This window comes from Ictidomys tridecemlineatus, chromosome 12, assembly GCF_052094955.1.
Source record: "Ictidomys tridecemlineatus isolate mIctTri1 chromosome 12, mIctTri1.hap1, whole genome shotgun sequence".
NCBI lineage: Eukaryota > Metazoa > Chordata > Mammalia > Rodentia > Sciuridae > Ictidomys > Ictidomys tridecemlineatus.
In genome coordinates, this window is record NC_135488.1 from 2,349,367 (window position 1) to 2,368,893 (window position 19,527).

The following is a 19,527-nucleotide window of genomic DNA, read 5'->3' on the forward strand; positions in this document are numbered from 1 at the left end:
AGAGAATGGACTCTTTTTAAATAAATATTTTTTAGTTGTAGTTGACACAAAATACCTTTATTTTATCTATTTATTTGTGGTGCAGAGGATCAAACCTAGCGCCTTCTGTGTGCTAGGTGAGCGCTCTACTGTTGAGCCACAACCTCAGCCCTCCCCACCCCCAGAATGAACTTTTTTAAAAAATTTGTTCTAATTAGTTATACATGACAGCAGAATGCATTTGAACACATTGTACACAACCTTCCTCTGCCTGTACATGGTGCAGTCACTCCAATAGGGCAATCAGACATGTAAATATGGATAATGTCTCTTTCTACTGTCCTTTCCATCTTCACAGCCCCACCCCTTCCCTCACTCCCCTTGACACAACTAAACTTCCTTCATTCTTCCCTATCCCCTGCTCCCATTATGGATTAGCATTCAGCTTTTGGTTTGGGGATTTCACTTAGCATGATATTCTCTAGTTCCATCCATTTACCTGCAAATGCCATAATTTCATTCTTCCTTAAGGCTGAGTAATACTCCATTCAGCATATGTACCACATTTTCTTTATCCATTCACCTGTTGAAAGGCAGCTAGGTTGATCCCATAGTTTAGCTATTGTGAACTGAGCTGCTAAAATGTTGATGCAGCTGTGTCACTATGGTATGCTGATGCTAAGTCCTTTGGGTATAAATCAAGGAGTGGGATAGCTGGGTCAAACGGTGGTTCCATTTGAGTTTTCTTATGTATGAGAAAACTCAGTAAGGGACTGAGTCAGTGCTGCCCTCAAGTTTCTAGGTACCCATCTGTGGTTTCTAGGGGCAGAAGGCTACTTATCAAAGGATGGTTTTTCAGCTGGGTATGGTGGCACATGCCTGTAATCCCAGGGATTGGAGGACGGTGAGGCAGAAGGGTTGTAAGGCCAAAGGATTGTAAATTCGAGGCCAGGTCAGCCTCAGCAATTTAGCAAGATACTTTCTCAAAATACAAAAGGCTGTGGGTGTAGCTCAGGGATAAAGCGTCCCTGGAATCAATCCCCGAACTCTGGTTAAAAAAAAAAAACAAAACAAAAACCAGAAAGATTCAGAAAAATGTCTTCTAGAACCTTCCAAGTAGAAATGGGCATGCTTACTGACCACTTGTCCAGTCAGTATGAACGCTTTCCCTTCTACCAAGAGAATCTGGACAATCTATCTGCTTTGAACCCATCTGGAGCAGTTTGCCATTGTTCCTAGAGTAAATGGAGTATTTCTAGGGAGTTAACAGGTCTCCCCTTAACTACCTACATAGGACTGACCGCTTGCTGGCATTTCAGGGCCACGGTTAACCTTCATGAGCTTCTACCTTCATGGGCTTTGACCATGAGGCAAGTAGCAGTTATGTGCCCAGATCAAGAAGTGTAAAAGCTGAAAATGGGTTGCAGACAGAAATCGAACGTGTTCCTAGCCACTGCGGTGTCACTGCTCCTGATACAGGTGTAACCTGAGCCCCACCTGGGAGCCAGAAATCAGATAAGAGGCCTCCGGAGGGTGCAGGGAGTGGGGCCTCAGCACAGCTCTCCCCACGGAGCAGGCTGATTTGCACATTTGCACGGAAGGGTTTGGGTAAGTCCCTTCTTTGGCCCTTGGGCCACCCAGGAAATTGGGGCGAGATAGTGGCAAAGACCCGGAGTCCTGAGCAGGGAACTAGGAGAGGATGCTCAGCGGGAGTGCCCGGTTACGACCCGCAGTGGTGACCCTCGACCCTCACCTGTTCTGCCACGTGAGGCCGGTGCCCCGGGAAGGTCAGCAGCCCGGGACCCGCACCGGGACACAGGGACCCGCCCATCCGCACCGCCGCCTTGGGCAGACATGTGGGCGCACCGGCTGGGCCGTTCCAGGGCAGCAGGGCACTCCTGCTCTAGGAGGGCCGGGGCGGGGATCTCCTTCCCTAGGATTGGGGGGCGTTCCTTCCTCTCCCCCTAAGCAAAGGGGCTCTCCTCCCCCGGGGCGGGGTCGGCCCCGCCGTCGCGCAGCGTGCAGGGTCGGGAAGCCTCGTCCTCTAATTTGCCGGACCCTCCCCTCCACCGCGGGGCAGCACCCGCGACCCGGGCCACCACTCCTGACCGCGCCCCCACTGCACCGCGCCAAGGCCCGCCCCACGGCCGCTGGGAGGGACAGCCGGAGGGGCGGAGCCAGGACGGCCGGCGCGTGCGTGCGTGCGTGCGTGCGAGCGTGCTGCGACCGAGGCCACGCCTCGCTGAGGTGCGTAACTCGCTGGACGGGATCAGAGCGCCCGGTGCGTGCGTGTGTGCGTCCCTGCGTCCGTGCGTGCGTGCGGCTGTTTCGAGCCCTGCGTCAGAGTCTGGTGGTGGTGACTGCGTTCCGGCCCTGTGGGCCTGGCGCAGCAGAAGGCTGCGGCCGCCTCTCCGAGGATTTCAGTTCACGGCCCGCCAGATGACCCGGCTGTGGGCGCTCGGCCAGGCTGGGATCCTCCCTGTCCCGACTGTCGGCCCCGCGACGTACTTGCTTCCAGAAGGGCACCCCGTGGCACCGAGAGGGGCGCGTCCCTGCCATGTCCCCCCTCGAGTGGGGACGTGGGCTGGGAGGCCCAGGCCTGCCTGGCATGGAGGCCCAGGCCGGGCAGCAGGGCGTGGCGGCACCCGCCTGTCGTGCCAGAGACACAGGAGGCTGATGCAGGAGGATCGCGTAGGCCAGCCTGCGCAACTCAGCGAGACCCTGTCTCAAAATACAAAATAAAAAGGGCCCGGGCTGTAGTGTAGAGGCCTCCTGGGTGTTATGGGGAGCCCCGTCAAGAAACTGCTCAAAGTCCGAATTCAAATCAAAGAGAGCTTTATTCACCTGGTGGGGGACTGTCACCCACCCTAGAGACTGAAGCTGTGTGGGAGAACAGCCTTTTCCTGGCCTATGTCTTGGGAAAAAGGACGAAAAACCACAGCTTGGGGACTTTGCTTAGCGTCATGCAAGCCAGTCATAGACGCTAAGACAGCAATTAGCGCAAGGCATTGGCATCTTGGGTTCGAGCAGGTGTTAGACACCATATGCTGAGCTCCAGCAGGTGGTTAGTGGGGGCGAGACTCTGGTTCATAGTTGGTCACCAAGACCACGATATCCTTAATTGAGTACATTTTGTGGGTTACAAAGTTCAAAGAACAATATAAGAAATCTGCTTTCGTTTTAGTTTCTCAGAAACAGCTCTTTTTTTTTTTTTAAAGAGTAGAGAGAGAATTTTTAATATTTTCTAGTTATCGGTGGATACAACATCTTTGTCTGTACATGGTGCTGAGGATCGAACCCGAGCCGCATGCATGCCAGGCGAGCTGAGCCACATCCCCAGCCCCAGAAACAGCTCTTGTAACAGTTTTTGTTTTTCTTAACAGAAGGCAGCAAAATGGAGTCTTAGACCAGTCTGTGACAGTTCTTGCTTTATAATTGTCTTATCTCACTTATCAAAATCTTACATATCAATAATCTATTTTTTTACTACTCTATAACCTATAACTTACACTCTTACTGATTGTATTTATAGGTTCACACAACAACACTGGGTTCTGCCCGTTCTGCAGGGAGAAAGAGCTCAGGCCCTCAGAGGACTGGCTGAGTGCCCTAGGCTGGTCACTGGGTGGCCGATGGAGACTTCAACTCTACCAAGGAGAACACGAAGGAAGTCTGTGTTCATCAACAAAATATATGGGCAACTCTGGCCCGTACTTTGCTTTGAGAATCAAAGGATGGAGGTGTGTGTGTGTGGGAATTAAGTAAACTAAACCCCAAGGTGTGTGTGTGCGGGGGGTGGGTATCAGAATCTGGCTCTGGACCTTAAGGAGTCCCACTTCAAAAGAGAAAACAAGGAAAGCCACCTGAAATCCAGGTATTTGTGAGGCCGAGGCAGGAGAATCACAAGTTCAAGGCCCACCTGGGCAATTTAGCAAGATCTTGTCTCAAAAAGCTGGGGGTGGGGGCTGGGGCTCAGTGGCAAAGTGCTTGCCTGCATATGTGAGGCCCTGGGTTTGATCCTCAGCACCACATAAAAATAAATAAAATAAAGGTACATCTAAAAGAATAATAATAAAAGAGCTGGGGTGTGGTTTAGTGGTAAAGGGCCCCTGTGTTCATTTGCCAGCACCAAATAAAAAAGAAACAGGTCAAGAATTGGATGCTTTTTCTCCACATATGGTAGCTAGAGAGGAAAAAGGGAAGAAAAGTCTCACAAAAATCAAAGGGAAAGAGTCGAGGGGAGGGAAGAGGGGAAAGACAGGAAAATCCTGGGGGATGATGTTGACCAAATAATATTGCTATATTGTGTGCATGTATAAATGTGTAACAGATGGTCCCACTATTATGTCCACCATGCAGCCAGCACAATGGTTTCATTAATGAGGTTCTTGGCATAAAAGTTAGCTAGCAGAGATCGAAATAAAACACACAGACTCAGTTACCTTTTTCTATGACCAGGTCCGAGACGGCTCCTCCCTCTGGCTGCCACCTCGAACCACCAAGTAGGGCAGCGAGGATTACTCAGGGCTAGCAGGAGAGAGAGCGAGCACGCCAGGGAGTAGCCTTTTATTGGGGAACAAGAAATTCAGGGGAGAATTCCATCCAATGAAGGTTGAGGGGGGCCTGCACTCCAAGGTCAGGGTCAGTGATTGGGGCCCCGGGGTCAGTGGTCAGTCACACCCCCACACGGACGGGTTCTCTCATCAGGAGAGGGCCGGGAAAGCTCCGACACAGCCAGAATGCCTCAGACCCAAACCGGGAGTCGCCCAGTCACGTGTGAGAATGGCTTCCCACAATTATGTATAATTATAATGCTCCAAAAAGCTTATGGAAAAGAAAAAGAGTCAGACAAGGGACGCACACCTGTAATTCAAAGGACTGGGAAGGCCGAGGCAGGAGGATTGCAAGTTCAAAGTCGGTCTCAGCACCTTAGCGAGAGCCTAAGCAACTTACCAAGACCCTGTCTCAAAAAATTAAGAAAGAGCTAGGGGTATTGCTCAGTGGTTAGGGTCCCTGGGTTTAATCCTAGTACCAAGAAACACAGAGTGAGCCTTGGGTTCCCCCTCAGCACTAGACACATACACACATGATAAACAGATCTTTCTGAATCTTAGGTCTTATTTACACACTATGTCCACCTCTCCTCAGGGAATGAGAAATGATCTAGAAAAATGGGTTTGCAGATCAAGTTCACAGGCTAGAAGCACCCTGAGAAGTGTGGGCAATTCTGAGGCTGGCTGGGATTGTGACGAATTGCAGCAGGTTCAAATCAGCCCTGGGTGAGGAACGGTGGCGTGAGCTGCACCTCTGGACTGGAGTCAGGAGCATTTTATGGACCAGAACCTAAGACCTGAAGCGGGAGGCCCGGTCAATAGTGGAAGACAGCACAGGACCTTGCTAGGGAGTCTCCTTTGCAATTTCAGGAGTTCTTAGCCTGTGTACCCGGACACAGTAGTAGGAAGCTGGCCGTTTGGGGCAGTCAAAACCCAGGCTCTTCTGTTTTTTTTTCTCAACCAAATGTTTGTCTTAGAAATAGTTTATTAATACCAATGGCAACAGTTCCTGTCCACAAGGGGCTTCAGGCTTTTCTAAGGGCCTCCCACTGGCTGCCAGGCTGTAGCCTCCCAGTCTCCATTGCACAGGGCTGGGGTTTCTGTCCCTGGGGCCTTGAAAGGCTGAAAGCTGCAGCAGTCCTGGGATGTGGGAGTTTTGCTCTCTAATCTGTTAAGATATTCGGTAGAGATTTGGGGGAGTCTGTCACCTACTGAGTGCCATTCATGCGGCGCATGGCAAAACAGTGAGGAGGGAACCTTTTGAGTGGTGGAAGTGTTTCATACTTGGCAGGGACGTGGGCCAGGTGGCTGTTGCATCTGTCAGAATCATGAGTTATTTGCCATCAGTTCACTTCACTGTGAAGCTGGCCTACATGGATGCTCCAGCCCGGCTGTGCAGAGCCAGGCCAAGGGCAACAGGGTGCTGGGTACACCAGCACACACTTGCTGATAGGGTGTGGCTGGAAGGACTCCCCCTCAGATTTGATGGCCCAGTGGCCTTGATGCCCAGAGCAGCAGAGGGCACTGTGGAGGGTTTCAGCTGTGTCTGCAGGTAGCAGAGGTGGGTGAAGAGGATGGACTGGCACTTCTGGAGTGGGGCTGCTTGGTACTCATGCCGAGGAGGAGCCAGGTGCCGTGGTTTCACACCCACCAGCAGGCCGTGGAGAAACTATTCTGGGTGGCTGCTCAAGAAGTGGACAGGTCTCTGCACTGCATGAGGAGCCCAGAAGGAGCCGGAGTTCACATTCTGGAGCCGAGGTGGGAGCGAGGACCTCTGCTGCCTTGCATGCTGCAAGAGCGTGGCTGCTGGAGCAAAGCCTGGCCAGCGGCTCTCCCCCAGGTGTTGCTGCGAAGACCAGCCCAGGTCAGAAACCAGCATCACCCCAGAGGAGTGGACTGAACCTCCTTCAAACTTCCTTTGTTAAGCCTGAGCAGTGCCGGCAGAGGCAGAGGCTCAACAAGATCCCATCTGATGCACCAAGTTCAAGGAACAGTAGCTCTTGGTAGCCTGAAAGGCCAAGGACCTAGGGACAGACTGGGAAGGCACACTGCAACCCCCTGCAGAGCTGTGTACAGCGTGGTTGCCCTGAGCTGCCCCAGCCCCAGACTTGCCCTGAGGTATGGTCTTGAGCGGCCAGCTGGAGGTGGGGTCACTGAGCAGCGCCCTCTGGGGCTTGGGGTTGGAGGTTGTGGTGGCTGTCCACCTCCCTGGGCCTCGGGGGTGTGCCTGCTCTGTGATCCACAGGGAAGAAGGGTGGTGTGCCATGTGGGGCTGTGGTGAGGAGGTGCTTCCTTCACTCCATTTGGGACAAACTTGTGCAGTCCTGCAAGGGGCACTGAAGGAAGGAAAACTGATCCTTGACCCCAGCTTTGCAGCCTTGTACCAGAGGTGGCTGGCAGGCATGTCGAGCTCCCAGGCACATGACCTACCTCCTCTATGTGTGACAGGTCTCACTGTGTGCCCAGGTTGGCCACTCAGGCTCAAGTGGTCCCCACACCTCAGCCACTGAGCAGCTGGGGCTCAGGGGCCCGCACTCTGCAGCACCTGACTCCCTCCTTCCAAGTTCTAGGCCAGCCTGGTCAGCTTAGCAAGACCCTGTCTCAAAATAAAATTTAAAAAGGGTGGGGGTGTAGCTCTATAGTAGAGCTCTTGCTCAGCACGTGCAAGGCCACAGGTCCCAAACCTAATACTGCAAAAATAATTAAAAAAGGAAAAGAAGCATCCATCCAGCACTCTGGGGCAGTTGGACATCTTGGTTTGGTGAGAGATCAGCTAATGGAGAGATTCATTCTGGGGTTTGCTCCATGTGCCCACCACTGCTCCCAGGTGGAGCCTTGACCCCACATAGCCCTGCTGACCAGTGCTTTTCAGGGACAGGCGCAGCCCCAAGCCAGCAGGTGGAGTCACTGGTGCTCACTTCATTCTGGAGCCTCACCTGCGCCCCACTTTTCTTTCCACACCAATTCAGAGGGAATGGGGGGCCCCTGTTCCCTGTGTGGCCTCAAGCTGGACCAGACCAGCTGTGTGTCTCTGACTGACTTGGCACTTGGTCAGCCTGAGTCGCACTGGTTTCTGTTGCTTCCCAAGAGCCGCCAGTGCCTGGTGAGTGAGCAGCCGGTCAGAGGTCATCTTGAGCACTCTGGGGCTCAGACCTCCCTCAGAACTGAACTTGAAACCAATCTAGCTGGGTGCAATGGCGGCACAGGTCAATAATCCCAACAACCTGGGAAGCTGAGGCAGGAGGATTGCAAGTTCAAAGCCAGCCTCAGCAGTTTAGCGAGCTGCAAAAAATCAAAAGGATCTGGCTCAATGGTTAAGTGCCTCTGGGTTCCATCCCCAGTACCAAAACAAGCAATGACAACAACAAAAACCCAAAGAAATCAAGAGCATTCAGGGCAAGGGAAAAACAAATTGGGACAGTCAGTGACCCCACCCAGGAAATGACACTAACCAGGCCAGGCAGGGCTGTGCAGGCTGCCATTGGACTGGTGAATGGGGAACATGGCTTTTCTTGCTGGCTCCAGACTCAGACATGCTGGCCAGGGCCTCCTGGCCCAAGGCCACCTCTAGTCTTCCTATGGACGCCCTGAGGAGGTGCCTAACAGCACCAGATGCTGGCTCTCCCCTGTCCAGGCCTGCCCGTCCTCCCAGGGCGGGGCAGGTGGGTGGGGCAGCGTGGAGGAGAGAGGGAAGTGAGAGCTGGGGCGGGGCTGGCTGGGAGAAGTAGAGCACAACCCAGCAGCAGGAGCAGGAACCAGGCGAGGTGACGGGGAGTGGCCCTGGGAGTGGGGCTGGCTGGGACCCTCTGGGTGAACAGGGAAGGGTGACTTGCAGGGTCTGGAAACATCCAGGACTGGTGGCCCTGGCCTGTAGCCCTGGCAGGCTTATGCCAGATTCTGGTTCCTACCTGACTGCCTCTCCAAGATGACCTGGGGGATGGGAGCGTCCTGGTGGGCTGTGCCCTAGAGGCAGAGGGAGGAGCCCAGGCTTACCCTGAGTGTGAGAGGTGGTGGAAGACCCCCTAGGGATGCCTGAGACCCCCAGTGCGAATTCTGTCCCCCTGGGCAGCATCTAGTGCCCTGGAGCAGGACTATGGGGGGTCTGACCACTGGAGGGGCTCCAGCCAGGTGGGCAGGCCGGGCCTTCTGCTAGAGGCACTTTGACCAACTCCCTGCGGAGGGCCTGCCTGGGGTGAGAGGAGGAGGTGGAGCCTGGGGAGGAGCCCTCCAGGCTGGGGGTCTGGTGTGGTTCTGGAGCAGACCTCCTCTCTGCCCTTATCCAGAAGGACAAGTGCATTGCACACCGAGGGGCAGCCTGGCTGTGAGGCGAAGAGGCCAGTCAGGGGTCTATGGAATCAGGGCCTGAGGAGGGCAGATATTCCACAGGTACCCAGAGGAATGGGGACACTGACGGCTGTCAAGCATTTCCTCAAAGGTGTGCATTAGCTGGGCTCAGTGGCACACGCCTGCAACCCCAGTGGCTCAGGAGGCTGAGGCAGGAGGATAGCAAGTTCAAGGCCTGGGCAATTAGTGAGACTGTCTCAAAATAAAAAGGGCTGGGGGTTCAGCTTAGTGGTAGAGTGCCAGCTTAGCATGGGAGTGGTCCTGGGTTCAACCCTCAGTACCTGGGGGGAGATATAGAAGAGGCTGTTTTCCTTAGAGGTGAGTTCCCCATCTCCAATGGCATCCAAGAGGGGCTGGCGGAGGACACTGCAGGGGGAGCTCTGTGCTGTGCATGTCTGGGTGTGTGTCAGGAGGCAGATGTGGGGCTGGACTGAGCTAGATGAGCATTAGGGCTCCTTTTCACGCTGGGTCTGTGATTCAGTGATGTCCCGCCCAGGGGAGGTTTGAGGTTTCCTTGGGCATGGTGGCCCTCTACCTCACTACGCCCTGCAGCTGGACCCAGAAGCCTGGGCTGTTCCTTGGGTTTGTGCTCCCCTTCCTGCCTGTGCTGAGCCCCAGCACAGGCCTTGAAGGAGTGGAACAGAGTGGACAGCCACAGGCTGCTTGGGGGACACGCAGAGGGAGGCATGAGAGTGCCCCTTGCTCAGGTGGAGATGTGGAGTAGTCAGGTCTTGCTGCAGGGCCACCTGCAGTGGGGCCTGGAGCTTTCCTCCCAGGTGGGAGGCCTGGGGTAATTCCTGGGGAGGCTGAGGAGGAGGATCTGGAAGATCCCTTGGACCCTTAATGTGGGCCCTGGGATGCCGGGCTCTGATGGGTGTGAGGCTGGAGGCACACATGAAGGAGGCTGAGGAGCTGTGGGTGCCAGTGGCTGGCAGGAGGGGAAAAGAGGGAAGGACCAGAGGTTGGGTTGGTCCCTCCTGGGAGAGCCTGGGGCGAGGTGGGGGACAGGGATATGATGGGGCAGCCTAGGCTCTACCCAGGGAGCCTGCTTGTAGCTGGCCAAGTCTGGGGCCAGGTATTGGGAGTTTACAAAACCCCTCAGGTGATCCTGGTATGTCAAGGGTGACTCTGCTCCAGACAGAGTCCACAGCAGCATGGGGTGACTTCAGCATGCGGTCAGCATGTGGATGCGCAACCTCATTGCAGAGCAAAGGAGCCAGGCCTCAGGCCTGCAGCCCGTAGGGGACCGCTTACTCATGGAGACCAGTTAAAGCCAGACAGGGAGCACCTTATTGGCCTGTCCAGGGTACAGGACCACAGTGACTGAGTCGTGCAGCAGGTGGGAGAGATCGGGCTCATTCCGAATACAGTGAGGGTGGAAGCTAAGGAGCAGGGCGAGGGCCAGGGATGGCAGATGATTCCAGGGGAACAGCAGGGCAGGGTTCTGTCTAACAGACCCTCAGAAACTTGTTGAAGACCAGCCAGGCTGACCCTGATCCAAGGCCCCTGGGGGGAGGCAGAGGATGTAGCACTGATGATGCTGAAGGTGGCTGGATGTGGATGATGGCTTCTGGTGAAGCTTGCTGGTTGGGTCCTTTGCTAACCCTGGGGTTCACAGGGAGACACAGGGGAGGTTCCCCAAAGCGTTGTCAAGCATGTACTTTATTTAAAAATTTTTTGTTTTAGTATTTTTCCTTTTTTTGCAGTGCCAGGCATTAAACCCAAGGCCTCACACATGCCCGGCAATGCTTTACCACTGAGTGCAGCGCCAGCCCCGCACCTACCTTCTATAGGACCCCCAGGCCACTTGCCCTGCTGTGGGGGCTCACGGCCTGGACAGGCAGGCTGCTTGTTCTCGTAGCACAGAACCCAGACTAGGGAAGCCCACAGCTTCTGACCGCACTCCTTCCTTGAGCTCTCCCTGCTGGTGACTCAGCCAGGGCCTGTGGGCATAGCATGTGACCCTTGGTGGGACCCAGAAGCAACTCCCCTCCCTTCCTCTCCTCCTGGGATGCCAAAGAACGCCTCTGCTATTCTGTAGCTGCTGGTGGAAAAGGAAAGGCGTGGTTTTCAGGCACTGCACACCCATCACCCTGCTCTCACCCGCCCTGGTGCCTGCTCAGACCGCCCCTGCTCGCCTGGTCTCCATTCAGTGGCTCCAAGATCGTCCCAGTGACACCCCTTGGCTTCTCAGCTGGTTCCCCTCGCCCTGACTCTGCCTAGAGGGAGGCCCCTTACAAAGCTGAGCTGGGTGGGCACACGGTGTGTGTTGTGTGGTGTGCCGCAATGTGGGAAGAAACCAGCTGTCGCCACCCATTTTCTGAACCTTAAAGATGATGATGATGTGTTTTTAAAATGCCTGCTTTTTGTATTCTCCCCACAATCCGTGCCATGGGTCGTCCTTCCTGACCCATGCAATAGAGATGGGTGCTTCATGCCAGCACTGAAGGGAGCTGGGCACACAGTGATGCCAGGGACCAGGCTGGGGAGCCGCTGAGGGCAGGGAGTAGTTAGGCAGCCTTTAAGGACATTTAGTGAGGCTTCACTTTGTTGTGTTTGGTAGGTGCCTTTCAGCCCCAGCTCGGGCCGTCTGTTTCTCCTTGAGTTCTCACTCTGTACCTTCCAGGACCACGCTTGTTCATTGTTCACCTGAGACAGTGAATGCACTGGCATAAAACTTTTGAAATCCTTCAGTTGTCATTTGAATCTCTACAGAACCTACAGTGACTCTGAGGCAGGTTAGAAGAAATAAGAAGTAGGAGAGACAAGGAGAAGGACAAGGAAGGACAATGCTGATCTGAGGTCCCATGCACCTGTCCATCCCTCTCACTTCTCAAGCTCAGTCTTCTCAGATCTGTCTCTCCCACTTTTATGGGAAACCTGGGCATCTTAGAGTTATTGAAAACCCACCCCCTCTTGTGAAAATTACATGTTCACTTTGATTAGTTTATAAAATAAATAGATTAAGCAAGGGGAGATATAGTTTTTTCTTAATGCAGTACTAGTGATTGAACCCTCGGATGCTCTGTCTACCAGGGCTACATCCCCAGGGTCTTGAGACAGGGTCTTGCTAAATTGCTGAGGCTGGTCTTGAACTTGTGAGCCTCCCGCTTCAGCCTCCAGAGTTGCTGGGATTACAGGCGTGTGCCACTGCACCCGGCTGCTTTTATTTTTATTATTTAATTCCTTCTGATTGTTTTGGGTTTCATTTGCTTGTCCTTTCATTTTGGGCTTTTTTTTTGGATAGGCAGGCTGCTTGTTCTCGTAGCACAGAACCCAGACTAGGGAAGCCCACAGTTCAAAGGATTGAACTCAGGGGCACTTGACCACTGAGCCACATCCCAGCCCTATTTTGTATTTTATTTAGAGACAGGGGCTCACTGAGTTGCTGAGAGCCTCAATGTTGCTGAGGCTGGCTTTGAACTTGCAATCCTCCTGCCTCAGCCTCCCGGGCTGCTGGGATCATAGGCGTGCACCGCTGTGCCCAGCTGTCCTTTTCTGTCCTTTTCTTTTTATGGTGGAAGCTGAAGCCATTGGCTTTTGGCTTTTCTAATGGCAGTTTCTGCTTAGAGAGCTGCCTCCCAGTCTTGGTTATTGGGGTCTGAGTGGAAGGCAGGTGTGGCTGAGAGGTCAGACAGTGGGGACACCTGGCCAGGTGCAGAGATCTGGTCTCCACAAGCCATGCCCAGCTGAGTGACCATGTGTGACCTTGGACTTTGACTCTCCACCTGCTTTTCTTTGCCTGTGTAATTGAACCAGGGGCAATCCCCTCTTGGACTCCTGTAAGTGAAGTAGTTGAATATACCTGGCCACCTGGCAGGGCCTTCCAGACCCATATGTGAGGGCCCTTGAGTCCCTGTGACAAGGATATTCTGTCTTGCAGGTCCGGAGACAACATGTTCACACCCATCCCCAAGAGGTAGGCAGCCACCCACCCTCCCCTCCCAGCACCCCCAGGGCTGCCCACTCCCTGAGCCCTCATCCACTCCTCCAGTCCTGGGCACCAGCCTTCTCCCTCCCCGCAGTGGCTCTCCATTCCCGGCCTCCGTGCGGGATCCTGGCCTGCATGTGTGGCGGGTGGAAAAGCTGAAGCCGGTGCCTGTGGCGCGCGAGACCCAGGGAGTCTTTTTCTCGGGGGACTCCTACCTGGTGCTGTACAATGGCCCGGAAGATCTCTCTCATCTCCACCTGTGGATAGGTACAGGGCAGAGTGGTGGGGTCTGGCTCAGGGTGGGGGCTGGCATGGGCCTCGGGGACCTTGCCCTTCCACCTCCCTCCTGCCCCAGGCCAGCAGTCTTCCCGGGACGAGCAGGGGGCCTGCGCTGTGCTGGCTGTCCACCTCAACACCCTGCTAGGGGAGCGGCCCGTGCAGCACCGGGAGGTGCAGGGCAACGAGTCTGACCTCTTCATGAGCTACTTCCCGCGGGGCCTCAAGTACCAGGTCAGGGCAACTTCAGCCTGTGTCCCCCCTTCCTGCCTGTCTCCTGCGGGTGGGGTGCAGAGCCCTGGTCGCTCAGGCGCATGAAGGGGTCCCTTCTGGGCTGCAGGAAGGCGGTGTGGAGTCAGCATTCCACAAAACCTCCCCTGGGACAGCCCCGGCGGCCATCAGGAAGCTCTACCAGGTGAAGGGGAAGAAGAACATCCGGGCCACAGAGCGGGCGCTGAGCTGGGACAGCTTCAACACCGGGGACTGCTTCATCCTGGACCTGGGCCAGGTGGGTGGCCGAGGCTGGGCAAGGAATGAGGCCATACCCCACTCCCAGTGGACCCTCCACCAGGGAGTGCCATCCCCAGCCCAGCCCTTGGGGTTGTCTCCAGGGCCACAGCCACCAGAGCCCCGTGGCTCTGACCTGTGTAAGATGGCCTCTATGTAGACTCAGGCACTTAACTGTGTACTTGGTCCCCTCCAGGTGACCACAACATCTCCCGGGTGAGTGCTGGAGAGGTAGGGAGTAACTGCAGGGAGCACAGACGCAATGTGTCTGAGTATTTCTGATCTTTGGTTGAATCTGGTTGCACCCACATTAGAGGGCCACTGTGGGCAGAGCTGGCCTCTGGCGGTGTTCCCAGGCTCTGAGTCCACTCCCTCGCTCTCAGGAGCCATGGTGGCCTGGGCTACCTGCCTGCTGGCCACTCATGCATTGAGTCCAGGATGCTCCTTTGGGCCAGCATGGGGGCCTGGGGAGGCAGCCAAGATGGTCTGTCCCCATCCTAGCCCATGCAGCAGTGAGTAGGTCAGAGGCCAGGGGCTGGGGCTCTCAGGCAGGGAGGGACCACCAGCCCCCATCCCAGGGAGAAGCCAAAGATGGACCTTCAGGGGAGGGAGCAGGCGAGCAGGGCTGGGGAGGGAAGGGGCATGGTCCTAGAGTGCAGGTGGCTAAGGAAGGCCTTGAGGACACTGCTTTGGGGCTGGAGGATGGCTGAAGATTAGGTGGGAGGGTCAACCTCGCTGTTCTCAGGAGGGCGGCGGTGATGAGTGGAGGCAGGGACACAGGGACAGGCCTTGTATCCAGTGGCAGTTCAGGAGAGGAGACGGGGGAGGGGAAACAGCTCTGGGGTGGCATCCCCACTTCCCCGCAGCCTGCCCCCCCCCCCGCCATTCAGCACACATCTGTATTGTGCCTAACTATGTGCCAGCTCAGCTTTGGCGAGGGCACAGGGCAGGGAGCAAGTCTGTCAGGCTCACTTCCTAGAGTGAGAGGTGACATGGGCAAGAATAGCACAGTCTTCCTCTAAGGCCTCTGGAGTCTGTCCCTGCCTTCTGTCACATATCCAGGGACAGTCCTCCAGGGAGAACAGGACCCTTCTGGGCTGAGGCAGGACTCGGCTGCTGGCTGTGACTGGGCTGCCCCCTTCCTTGCAGAGCATCTTTGCCTGGTGTGGTGGGAGGTCCAACATCCTGGAGCGCAACAAGGCCCGGGACCTGGCCCTGGCCATCCGGGACAGCGAGCGGCAGGGCAAGGCCCAAGTGGAGATCGTCACTGATGGGGAGGAGCCTGCTGAGATGATCCAGGTTGGAGGACACTGGCATGGGCAGCTGGGCGCCCTCCTTGGAAGTGGTCAAGAGAGTCAGTGATGAGCTGGGATGCGAGGGTGGCTGGGCCAGGGTACAGGCATCTCTGTGAGGAGGAGCAGGCAGCCTGGCTGGTGGGTGGGGTGTGCTCACTCTCCCTAGTGCCTTGGTGCAGGACATGGTGAGCCAGACCAGAGGGGTGGCCCTGAGCGTGACGGCTTTAAAGTTTGGGGGCAGGAATTCCAGTATACCTGGCCTGCTCTGGCTCTGCAGGTTCTGGGCCCCAAGCCTGCTCTGAAGGAGGGGAACCCTGAAGAAGACCTCACAGCTGACCAGGCGAATGCCCAGGCTGCGGCTCTCTACAAGGTGGGCACTCCAGGCCTTGTGCAGCAGGCGCAGGGCTGGGGCTGAAGGTAGAGGAGCAGCTCAGAGGGCAGGAGGATGGGAAGTGGGGGGTGGCAATCCCCAAGGACATAACTGTCATTTCACCTTGGGGCCCTTCCTGGTGAAGTTCAGAAGCTAGTTCCAAGTGTCCTCTGTTGAACTCCTCTGGTGAGTCAGTGGATTTGGAGCCTCACCAGGCAATGCCCAGCAGTATCGAGGTGGAGGGCAGGGGTGGGGGCTGCCTCGGCCAGGGCAAGGCTCTGGGGAGCAGGAGAGAGGGCCTTGGCCCTCTCTGGGCTGAGACGAGGGCTAGTGCTCCGGGAAGTCAGACTTGGCCTTCCCTCCCCCCCTCAGGTCTCTGATGCCACTGGACAGATGGACCTGACCAAGGTGGCCGACTCCAGCCCCTTTGCCCCTGAGCTGCTGGTGCCCGACGACTGCTTCGTGCTGGACAACGGGCTCTGTGGCAAGATCTACATCTGGAAGGGTACGCGGGGCTTCTCCACAGCCGCCTGGGCCCTGTAGCTGCCCTGGCCCAGGCAGGCACCCATGGCCACTGCTCTGAAGCTGCAGCCCCCTGCAGTTGCTGAGGGCCTACTCAGACGTGTTGCTGGGTCCTGCCCCAGAGATTTAAGCTCGCTAGACCTGGGGGCAGCTACCACTCCTGGCAACCACTCTTTTAGCCCCTTCCTTGGCCTTCAGGGCTTGGAAACCCCAACCTTGGACTCTGCCTCAAGGTGTGACAGGTAAATTCTAGATAAATTACACATCACCTTATGCAGTGGGTGGTGAACTCACAGAACTTGTTTCCCAAGAGATGGTATCGAGAGATGGTATTGGCTGGAGGGGTATTGCTGTGCTGAGCCCTCCTGTCCTGCTGGCTCTGGCCCTCAGGCCCTGGGCCCTGGCTTTGCTTCCTGGAGCCTGTTTCACCTTCCTGATCAGCGGACAAGCTTCTCTAAAGCAGGAACTATGTTTATCTGATGGTCTCGATGAGATAGCTACAGGGTTAACAAGATGTGGAACTTGCCAGCCCCCAGCCTGGTCAGAAAGAGAGGTGAGGTGTCCAGAGATGGCGGCTCCCAGCGGCTCATACTGTGGCCTCCCAAATCCAGCAGAGACCTGGGATAGGGGCCTGGAGGTGCTGGCAGCATGGTTGATCTCTAGGATTTGGGGAGGGGATGAGAAAGGCTCCTGCTGGGGCTGCTTTTGCCCTCCCTGGAGGGGACGTGCCCTGCGGCACTGATGCCAAGCATAGGAACCTCAAGCAAAGAATTATTACAGAAAGAGAATCCAGAGGAGAAATGGGGAGTGTGAAAGCCAGGAAGATGGGTGCCTGTGGGTCGGGTGCGGCTGGTGTGTTCACAGGGAGTTGAAGCATGTCAGTTCAGATATGCTGTAGTTCACGGGGTCCCCACAGCCTGGCTGCAGAGCCAGCCACCATTCCCAGCACTATTTCTTTGGGAAAAATGCCTTGAACTGGAGCACAGGTTGGGTTTAAGGACTGTCCTGCAGAAATGGGTGGATTCTGCGTGGTTTATTTTGATTAGCACTCCAGTAGCACAACCATTATACCAGTGGAGACTCACTGGCATTATAGAAGTCCGTTCTCCATAATAAATTGTCCCTTTTGTTCTGTTTGTCAAGAAGGCTTGAGTTGGGCACGGTGACCATGCCTATATTAAAGCAATTTGGAAGGATGAGACAGGAGAATCGCAAGTTCAAGGCCAGCCTGGGCAACTTGGTGAAACCCTGTCTCAAAATACAAAATAAGGGCTGGGGGTATGGTTCAGTTGGATTAGTGCTTCCCTCGCCTGCACAAGGTCCTGGATCAATCCCCAGCACCACCACAAATAAATAATGGCTTGGGATATGGTTCAGTGGTAAAGTGCCCCCGGGTTCAGTCCTCAGTACGAAGAAAAGAAAAGGCTTGCTAGCCATACAATTGACAGGCACAACAGGTAAGGGTCCTGCCCCTACAGTTTGATGGAGAGAGAAAACCCATTCTTCCTGATGTATCCCCAGGGCCCTGGTCAGAGTAGAAGGTAGTTTGTGCTGCTGGAGATGGAATCCAAGTGGTCAAGAGCTCCAGCGTGGGTTTTGATGGTCAGACCTGGCAGAAGTAGTTTTCATTTACCTTTGAGATGCCAGTTTAGAAAAAGTATTACGAGGCCGATTTCATACTTCCAAAGAGCTATTTGGCATTCGCATTAACAAAAATTTGATAGCTAGTCTATGGACCCCTGTTAAATTTCCTCAAGAAAAATGGGATGGAAACTCTAAAGGATCTCTGTTCTTTACTCTTCCTGTGCTGCAGGGAGAAAGGCTAACGAGAAGGAGCGGCAGGCGGCCCTGCAAGTGGCGGAAGGTTTCATCTCCCGCATGCAGTATGCCGCAAACACTCAGGTGAGGAGGCACCTTGGGCCCCAGGCCCCACTCCTGGGCCTCCTTGTCCAGTGTGGTTGGCCTGTGCTCCCTGGGACTACTGTCTCTGGCTGTGACTACCCCTGGTAGCCTTTCGTTCTGATAGGGCTCATGGATAACAGGTGGCCTCTGCCAAACTGCACTGGTCCTTGAAGCAGGGCTTTCTCAGCCCGGTCCCTGTAACCCGTCTCCTCTCTCCGCGTATCTGGAGGAGCTGCCTGGCCTGGCTTGCATGTGCTTGGGCCTTCTGTCCCACCCCTGTTAGTGATAGAGGTGGCAGCTTCCAAGCCAGCCTTCTCCCCACTGTCCTGCAGGTGGAGATTCTGCCCCAGGGCCGCGAAAGTCCCATCTTCAAGCAATTCTTCAAGGACTGGAAGTGAGGGTGGACGTCCCCCTGCCCCTGCCTGCCTTTGCCTGCTCAGTGTTGAGAAGCCCCGCTGACTTCAATAAAGGAAACCAGTGCCTTCCCCACTCTTCCCACTGCCTGCCTGGGTGGGTTTTCATTGTCCCTCCAGATGCTTCACAGTCCCTAGGGCCATGGAGGCAAGGGGGACTAGAGGTGGCCTGGGTCCTGCTGGCTGATGGCCCAGGGTGGGGCTGAGAGATAAGCACCATTCTTGTCTGGGCGTCTGCCTCTCTTGCTCCTGGGCAAGTTGCCCCTCTTGTCTTCACCTGCTTCCTTCTCCTGTGTGTGGTGTGGGGGAGAGACAGCAAAGGGAGGAGTGCCAAGGGGCAGAGGGGTGCTACAGCAGGTGTGGCCTGGACAAGCCTGAGCCCTGAGGCCAGGCAGGGCTTCGTCCTGAGGCAGTGGTGGCTCCCAGCTCCAAAGCTGATCAATTCTTCTTGCTGATTTTGTGCCACACAACACTGAAAAACCACTTGCCTTTTGCAGATCCCCACATCCTCCCATCCTTGATCTGACAGGATGCAAGAGCTGGTGCCAGGCACAGCTTTGAAAGGCAAGAGGCTAGCACACACACAGTGGCTCTGTTAATAGTTTTAGATTTACGGAGTACTGCAAGTCCCCGTGGAGGGCAAGGCCATTCCCTAAGGAAAACGCACAGGTTAAGATTTCTGCATCTCCTGTCAGAGGGTTCATTCCCCTCTGGCAGCCCTGTACCTTAACAGCTCCTGGACTACACCACTGGCCACTGCTGAAGGTTTGAGGAAAGCAGCCATGAGCACTCTGGTCTGAGGAGCCTCAAGTAGGCCATGAGGGGGAGGAAAGACCACTGCTGCTCCTGAGGGGACAGCTGCTCCCCTTTAGCCAGAGCCCTGGCATGCAGCCTAGCCAGAGCCCTGGCATGCAGCCTAGCCCCCACGGGTGGGGCCCATGTTCCTAGTGGGCCTTCAGGTGACGGGAGGGAGGGAGGGAGGACACCTGACTGAGGCTCCGGCAACGCGACCCAGGTGCAGCTCTCCTCCCTTCCAAGCCCACTGTGCCTGCATCCCCCTCTGCTGGTCTGAGGGCGCTGCTGCAGGAATTCACAGAACAAAGCCTTGTTTAAGTCCAGCAAAGGTGACATGAGGCAGACGGCAGGGCTTGTCACCAGCCGCACTTGAGGGAGTATCCTTCTGCACCTAGAAGGCCATCTGTCATCCTCACCTCTGGAATGGGTCCCACCTGCAGTTGTTAGGCCTGAAGGAAGGATGGAGGCATGGAGGGGGCTCTCACCTGCCCCCACCCCCAGCTCGGGTGCCTGGCCTGGAGCTGTGAGGGGAGCAACAGAGCCAGGCTTGTCCAGAAGCAAATGCAGGACACCATGCCAGTCTACCCTGATAAGACCCAGGGCCACCGTGTCCATTGGCCAGAGCTCGCACCTGCAGCCA

At 55.6% G+C, this 19,527-nt stretch overlaps 2 protein-coding genes across 23 annotated transcripts in view; one reads left to right on the forward strand and one right to left on the reverse strand.

Moving 5' to 3' along the window:
- Sh2d6 (SH2 domain containing 6) overlaps nucleotides 1-1,862 on the reverse strand; it is a 16,957-nt gene extending 15,095 nt beyond the window's left edge. For all 15 annotated transcript variants that reach the window (XM_078027976.1, XM_078027980.1, XM_078027988.1 and 12 more), the window contains exons 1-2: nucleotides 1,733-1,862; nucleotides 479-562 (exon numbers count right to left, since the gene is read on the reverse strand). In XM_078027976.1, coding sequence (XP_077884102.1) covers nucleotides 479-527 — 49 coding nt within the window. In that variant the 5' untranslated portion in view covers nucleotides 528-562; nucleotides 1,733-1,862. The remainder of the gene's footprint in view (nucleotides 1-478; nucleotides 563-1,732) is intronic.
- Capg (capping actin protein, gelsolin like) overlaps nucleotides 1-18,177 on the forward strand; it is a 21,393-nt gene extending 3,216 nt beyond the window's left edge. Inside the window, exons 1-10 of one of the 8 annotated variants that reach the window (XM_078027967.1) lie at nucleotides 1,876-2,226; nucleotides 12,760-12,795; nucleotides 12,902-13,074; nucleotides 13,163-13,317; nucleotides 13,424-13,591; nucleotides 14,740-14,889; nucleotides 15,163-15,255; nucleotides 15,628-15,760; nucleotides 17,591-17,679; nucleotides 18,012-18,177. In XM_078027967.1, coding sequence (XP_077884093.1) covers nucleotides 12,773-12,795; nucleotides 12,902-13,074; nucleotides 13,163-13,317; nucleotides 13,424-13,591; nucleotides 14,740-14,889; nucleotides 15,163-15,255; nucleotides 15,628-15,760; nucleotides 17,591-17,679; nucleotides 18,012-18,077 — 1,050 coding nt within the window. In that variant the 5' untranslated portion in view covers nucleotides 1,876-2,226; nucleotides 12,760-12,772 and the 3' untranslated portion in view covers nucleotides 18,078-18,177. The other 7 variants (XM_040271608.2, XM_078027968.1, XM_040271611.2 and 4 more) reach the window with 7 other exon arrangements.
- The last annotated feature ends 1,350 nt before the right edge of the window (nucleotides 18,178-19,527 follow it).